The sequence below is a fragment of the Arachis stenosperma genome, chromosome 8, assembly GCF_014773155.1.
Source record: "Arachis stenosperma cultivar V10309 chromosome 8, arast.V10309.gnm1.PFL2, whole genome shotgun sequence".
In the NCBI taxonomy this organism is placed as follows: domain Eukaryota; kingdom Viridiplantae; phylum Streptophyta; class Magnoliopsida; order Fabales; family Fabaceae; genus Arachis; species Arachis stenosperma.
Genome location: NC_080384.1, coordinates 19,373,444 through 19,379,975, shown reverse-complemented (window position 1 = coordinate 19,379,975; position 6,532 = coordinate 19,373,444). Strand labels below are relative to the sequence as shown.

The 6,532-nt window shown below is 34.8% G+C and overlaps 1 protein-coding gene across 2 annotated transcripts; it reads right to left on the bottom strand.

Annotated features, from left to right (window-relative positions):
* LOC130944242 (inositol-tetrakisphosphate 1-kinase 3) lies at positions 1–5,929 on the bottom strand. Of its 2 annotated transcripts, XM_057872463.1 has the most exons (11): positions 5,411–5,929; positions 4,537–4,618; positions 4,255–4,287; positions 2,494–2,614; positions 2,302–2,394; positions 1,944–2,063; positions 1,680–1,856; positions 1,051–1,106; positions 875–959; positions 657–767; positions 1–551 (listed from the first exon to the last, which is right to left on the bottom strand). In XM_057872463.1, the coding sequence occupies exons 1-10, from the start codon at positions 5,590–5,592 to the stop codon at positions 679–681; spliced, it is 1,038 nt and encodes a 345-aa protein (XP_057728446.1). In that variant the 5' UTR covers positions 5,593–5,929; the 3' UTR covers positions 1–551; positions 657–678. The 2 variants fall into 2 exon arrangements, with proteins under 2 accessions (XP_057728446.1, XP_057728447.1); XM_057872464.1 differs by lacking the exon at positions 5,411–5,929 and having other exon boundaries at positions 5–551; positions 2,494–2,606; positions 4,537–5,334.
* Positions 5,930–6,532: the final 603 nt, after the last annotated feature.

The following is a 6,532-nucleotide window of genomic DNA, read 5'->3' as shown; positions in this document are numbered from 1 at the left end:
TTTACATACCGAATATACAATCTACTACACGAGAGAGAGAGAGAGAGAGAGAGAGAGAGAGAGAATTTATTATAATTAACTTACGCGCGAACGCCTATTGTGCTCAGCCATTTAGCTGAGGTAATAATTACAACGAGATATATAGCAATAATAATTAAATTTGATTTCATGAAATCAAAGATTAGGTTGCTAACGTGAAGAATCTACATGTATATACAGCAAAGAACAATCAGTAGTGCACTTGAAACCCTGTTAACTTGTGCTACAAAAAAGGTCGTCTCTCTCTTTCATATTATCATCAGCATTCGTGGTGAGGCACCACCACCAGTCACCATTTTTTCCACGGAGACGAATCCTTCAAGAGTTGCAGAATTAGAGCTACAGTCTCCTATTTCTTATCAAGGCTAAGCTAGAAACTTCAGGATTTAGCACTCTGCTATGTACTGATGCTGAATGCAATAGCTTCTGTTACTTTTCAGTAGTAAGAATATCGGTTTTCTGTACCGGCTGATGTTCCCGCCACGCTAAGCGTTCCGGAAGTTGTCCTATGACTTCTCCACACAGTGCAAATGAAGAAATTGTTAGTAATAGGGACTAAGAAAGATACTGCCTCTAGCCATAATCTGGAGCCTCAAATGAGAGCCAATTATGCTTACGTTATGATGTCAATTTCATCACTTAGCCTGATTTTTTCTTGTACTTCCCATTCCCCAGCTTCAACAAGAAGTCTGTAAATATGTGTTCATATTCTGGCATTTTGCCATATCCTGCAACAATTTAAAATATCACTTTAAAACAAATACCAATGGCATTTCAAGGTAATTAAACAAACTCAAGGAGAAGTATGTTAACAGTAACATATATTCATTTTTACCCGGAAAGTAGTTTATGTCGATGACGTAAAACCGATCTCTAGTTCCATACTCGCGGATCATATCCAAGTTGAATAATCTAAGACCCTGAATGTGAAAATTAGGACAATTCATATTTTATTTATACTCCTAATATGAATAACCATGAAAGCTTTAACTGATAAATTGAGAAAATTACCAATCGCCATCGGAGTTCTGTAGCCAGCTTCTCAAGTAGGGGTCTTGGAGGCAGCTCTGCAAGGTGAAAGATGGAGAAAATCAGGAGAATAGTAAGTAGCATTTTTTTTGTTAATAACCTAAATCTTAAGTAGGGCTCAGATTTCCAAATGCAAGCATGAATTATGCCTATGACCACCTAACCTCATATTAGACAAATTAGGAATGCTGTACCACAAACAGGTAAGATATTAGCGCATTGTCTAACAGACTGGCACAATCATTGCATGACAACTATGCAAATTGCAAAGAACAATGCGTCAGCCCAGAGGCACCAATCAGGACAAAGACAAATTTGTTTTGGGTATCTCTTCTTTTAAGGGGAGAATAAGAAGGCCTGCTTGAGTCCACAATTGAAGGTCTATTGAAAGCCTTGGATCCAGAATCATCAATTTTACCACATGTAAAGGAGGTCATGCATTGCATTTCATACAAAGCAGAGCACTTTCTTTCTTTTACATAACTATATAAGAGCCTCCTCACGGAAGATCAAATACAGACCAAACAGCCTGCCAACTCAATCCTTTCCTGAAGTATATCTATTGCACTTTGAAAGCATAGTCAATTGGCATTTAGGACATGATAACTTACCACCAACAATGGGGTCCAGATCCGCATCATCTGCTGAAGCTGCAGCACAAGAAACCCTTGGAAAACGATATATGCCAGCATCCTTGGAGTGTTCCCACTTGGAAACATCAGGTAATGAAAACCGTCTGACAACCTTTATTGCATCACCAACTATATAAACTTTAAAGAGAACACCTCCTACACCAAAATAAACAGCACGTTATTCACTTGGGATTCAAATAATGTAAAGAGTAAATCATTGCCAACAAATGGAAATTTGCTTACCATGGTTGACAAACTCCTGAAGAACAAAAGGAGGTTCAAGTTTTTGAAGAGAGTATGGCTCATAAGCAAGGGATAATTCATGAGACTTTGCACTTCCATCGGCAACCAGTGGCTTTGCAACTGAAATGGTTTGGAATTAGAAACATATCAACGAGAGTTCAAATTTAAGCATCACATATTTACGTGATAACTAAGCTGACCAGACACAATAAAGTTAGGATTACAATGCCTATGTTCACTAGTTTTGATGACTTTGTCTCAGAAATCCCTCATGTACAAATGGCCATTTGCCCATGCTGTGAGAAATTGCAACTGCAGCATATAAAAGTAGTTTAAGAAAATACCAACATATAAATACCTAGAGGTAAATTCAGGCCAGCTCTGTTGACCAACTCTGGGACGCCTGAGGCGTCTCTCTTGATAACTAATTGCCGAGGAACACCAACTTTCCCTGAAAGGATGTTTTTATGAGCAAGTTTATTATTGATTAACTTAATAGCAATTCTCTCCAGCTGTACTTAATCAAAGTTGAAGGAAGAAATAGAAATACCATAAGAATCAGAAAAGTTCATCTCAGCAACAGCCTGAAGCATGTGTTGACGGTTACGTAAATGTTGTATGCAATCAGGAGGATCCAGAACAGTAACTTCTGGGTGTGATTGTCTATAATCCTATAAAAAAGTTAGTAAAAAAAAGAGTAGCCAAAGGAGTTAAGAACTGGAAAGTGAAGCCAATGGATTCCAAAAGTTACAAAAATAACTAGAATAGGATTGGCTGTGAATTAAAAACAATTAAACATGTATGAAGCAGCAGTGATATTCCCCAAATGAATTATCAGAATATTTATTCTTATATATACAAGCACAGAAACGAAACATACACCTCGCTTTTAATTAATACCTAGTAAACTTAACATTTTCTTCTAAACAAAGCATCCACTCCAACAAGAAATATTCAACATCCATGTTCCTTTCAATTTTGGGTACATTGCAATGAACACTTGAATGCTATGTCCATTATACAAGGATTCTGGACACAAAGCAAAGAGGATGTCTTTACTAAACTTTCATTCATTCAAACATGAGAGCCGCACTCTACTTAATGATTAACTGACTAAGAAATTACACGTTCAATGATTTAATTATATGGCATTTTGGAATGTATTTACAATTGTTTCTTAAGTTATAGAATAGACCAAGATATTAGAGAAATGGGTTCTCATCTATATTCTATACTGCAATAAAATCTTCACTCAAACAGAAGAGAACAATTCTGTAGGATAAAACGATGTTTTTCTTGGAAAAAATAAAAAAGATAAATGAATAGCAAATTAGCAAGCTTTCGAGAAGAACAGGTTTTAGTCTGTGGGCACTAAGTGACATTAGCAGAATAACACAATGTGAACTTAAAAAGAATGTCCCAAGAAGAACAACCAGATATTAGCTTCTTGGGCTATGCATGAATCCTATTTTAATATGTCATCTTAATTCCGGCAAGCATTCCTATTCTACACTACACATCCTTTGAAGAATTTGTGCCCATATCTTTATTTATCAATGCTACTATGTTTTTCTTTGTTCTGTGTGTATGCTTTAACCGAACAATAAGGTTTAATCAATTCAGGGATTACTATAAATTTCCATGAAGAGTTATAGACACAATCATTCAGTTGGTAACATTTTATACCAGGCAGCACTCATTGGTTACTAACAGGCCGGACAACCCACCAATCTATGTTGACTGATCAGAATAGTGAGGATGGAATAATTAGCAAAATTTATACGTACTTGGGAACTATTACACCTAAATCTGATCCAAAAGTACAGCTAGCACTATATGGCCTAGAGGATCAAACACAAGATTGGAATTGGTATGGCATCTCTCTTAGGCCTTAGCCATGCAAAAGTGTACCAAGGCACCAAGGAGAAATGAATCTAGCTCAGAGTGTGTAAAAGAAGAAAAAACCTTTTGAAAAGACTTGTCAAGAAAACCTGAGAGAATGAGCTAGATGACCATGAAAATAGTAACATCCTCACTTGCAGGGACCTTGAGGCCTCTACCTCAACTACTGGACCATGATTCATAATGAGTAATTGAGGAATCACTCTGCAAATTGTGTCAGGCAGAAGTTAAAAATGCTAGTCAAGTTAGTTGGTGACGATTGACCAGCCTTTCCAGTGAATTTTTTCTTTAAAAAAATCCCAATTATCAAAAGTTACATAAGAAAACAATACCAGCAACAAGCATTAAGCCATTAATAATGATGATCAACACAATAATTACATACGACGAGAAAATTAAAGGGACCAACCTCAAGAACCTGGCGCCACTCTTTGCATGATAACTGCATTTGTACAATGGAGAGCCAAAAAAAAAAAGGGTAAAAACACATAAGAGTGATCAGTAATCAGTCCAAACTGAACAGGGATGGTTAATAGTTAGAGCACGTGATGTAGTACTATAAACAGTGAGCACAATAAATTGAACTTTTTGTGTGTCAACAACAGCAGATGAGAACCAATTAAATTTTGATTTTACTTGAAAAAGAAAAAAAAAAGTTGGGAAGGAAGTTCATGGCAAAAGGAATTATAACCTTATGTAACACTATATCAAAAGGACCTTGCTCTGAAAGAGGCCTATTCTGGTCAATGGCTACAAAGAGTATCCCCTTGTTCCTGCATAATAATTTGTAGTAATTCAAATCAGTAACAAGCTAAAGACTACAAAGAACAAAGATATACCAGAGAGAAAAGCAAATACAATACAATCCTTTATTCAGTGTTCTTAAGGCTCACAGACAACTCTTCCATGCAAAATCATAACCAAAGTTTGCAATTATCATTTTTTTAAACAGAATATAGTTTCTTATAATTTTTATGCAGGACACACCCAACAAAGGAAGCATACAACTATCATATCACTAGTACAATCAATGAATCAGCATCTTATGTATGTTTCTAAATAAGTCAGTAAAATTTAAATCCTTCCAAAAAGCAAATTATAATTAAGTCATTTGAATCCCTCCCTCCTCCTCCTCCTGTATAATAGCTTTGTGTAAGAGCTTTTGTTTTGATGATACACTTCCCACTTCCCAGATAAACATAAAAACTGTTCAAGAAAAATAAAAATATCTTTGGGGTCATTATAGCAGATGCTCCTATGGTTAGAAAAGTTCCTTTCACTTTCTCGCCAACCAATTGAAAACGACGCATGCTGGAGGAATCTCATCGGATGAAATGAGCAACACATTTAACATTCTTTGTCCAAACTCGAATGTGATCATGAAAAGCCACTTTTTCCTCCCAACATATTTTTTCAAAAAATGAAACTGTTAATTACAGAAAACAACAAGAAGAACCAAGTAGAAACTAGAAACTTTTATTGAGAGAACAAATTTCTTCGTATTTTGTTTTCTGTTATTTATTAATTAATTAATTTTTTTATTTATTATTATTATTTTCTTTTACCTAGCTAATCCTTCAAGCTTCGGCTGCATGAAGCTCTTAATCTTCTTTGAAGTAAGAGCGTAACCAACAACTACGAATTTCTTCGGCGAAGAGAATCCAGCATTCACCACCGGACACCATTGATCTTGAACCTCCTCCACTACCTTCTCCTCCTCCTTCTCAACCTCATCCATCAGCCTCATACTCACGCACCAAAGAATCAAAACCCTAACACCTTAATCAAAATTCCTGAAACAATTTCCCGATACTCGAAACCGCGCAGCGATAATCAAAACAAGTGTCACGAAAAATCGGAATAGAAGGTGAGAGAAGAGAACGAAATCAATCTGATTAGGGTCAATTTTCTGGAAGAAGGGGGAGAGAGACTCGGAAAAAGGTGAATTGGAATTGGTTGGCACAAAATAAAGAGAGAGAATAAAAGAAAAATAGAGAAATAAAGCGTTTTTTTTTTTTGTGAGAAGTGAAACGGAAATGTTTGTGGGGAGAACAGAGAAAAAAAATGAGAGTAGAGTGAGGAAATGAGAGTAAAGAAGGAATGAATGGGAGAGGAAATGAATGATGGGGTATTTATAGAGAGAGAGAAGAATAGAGTGAGGGATCGTGTGATAGTGAGGTGTATGAAGTGCTGATGCAGGTGACTGGAAATAAAACGTGATCATTCCACGCGTTGGAATCACGCTGGCTGCTTCTGCTTATTCTTATGCTTTCTAGTTTGATATAATGTTATCAAATTAATAAAAATAATTATTTTAAAAAATAATTATATAATTATTATAAAATATTTTACACTATTAATATATTACAATTAAATTTTAAAAATATTATATTATATTATTATTCACAGTTTTTAAATTGAGTGAATAAATTATTATTTTTAATTATAAAAAACTTTAGTTTTAATATTTTATTAATATAAAATCTATGTAATACATTTTTATGGAGCATTCGAATTTTATAAAAATATATTAAATTTTTTATGTTATAATTTATTTATATAACACATTATATTTCTAGTTTTTCCCTTTTCTTTTCTTTTTTTTTTTAAGTGAACCAGCCAACCAGGTAAGAGGTAAAAAACTACACATACAAATAGGTTAAAAATGATTAATAATATAAATAGTT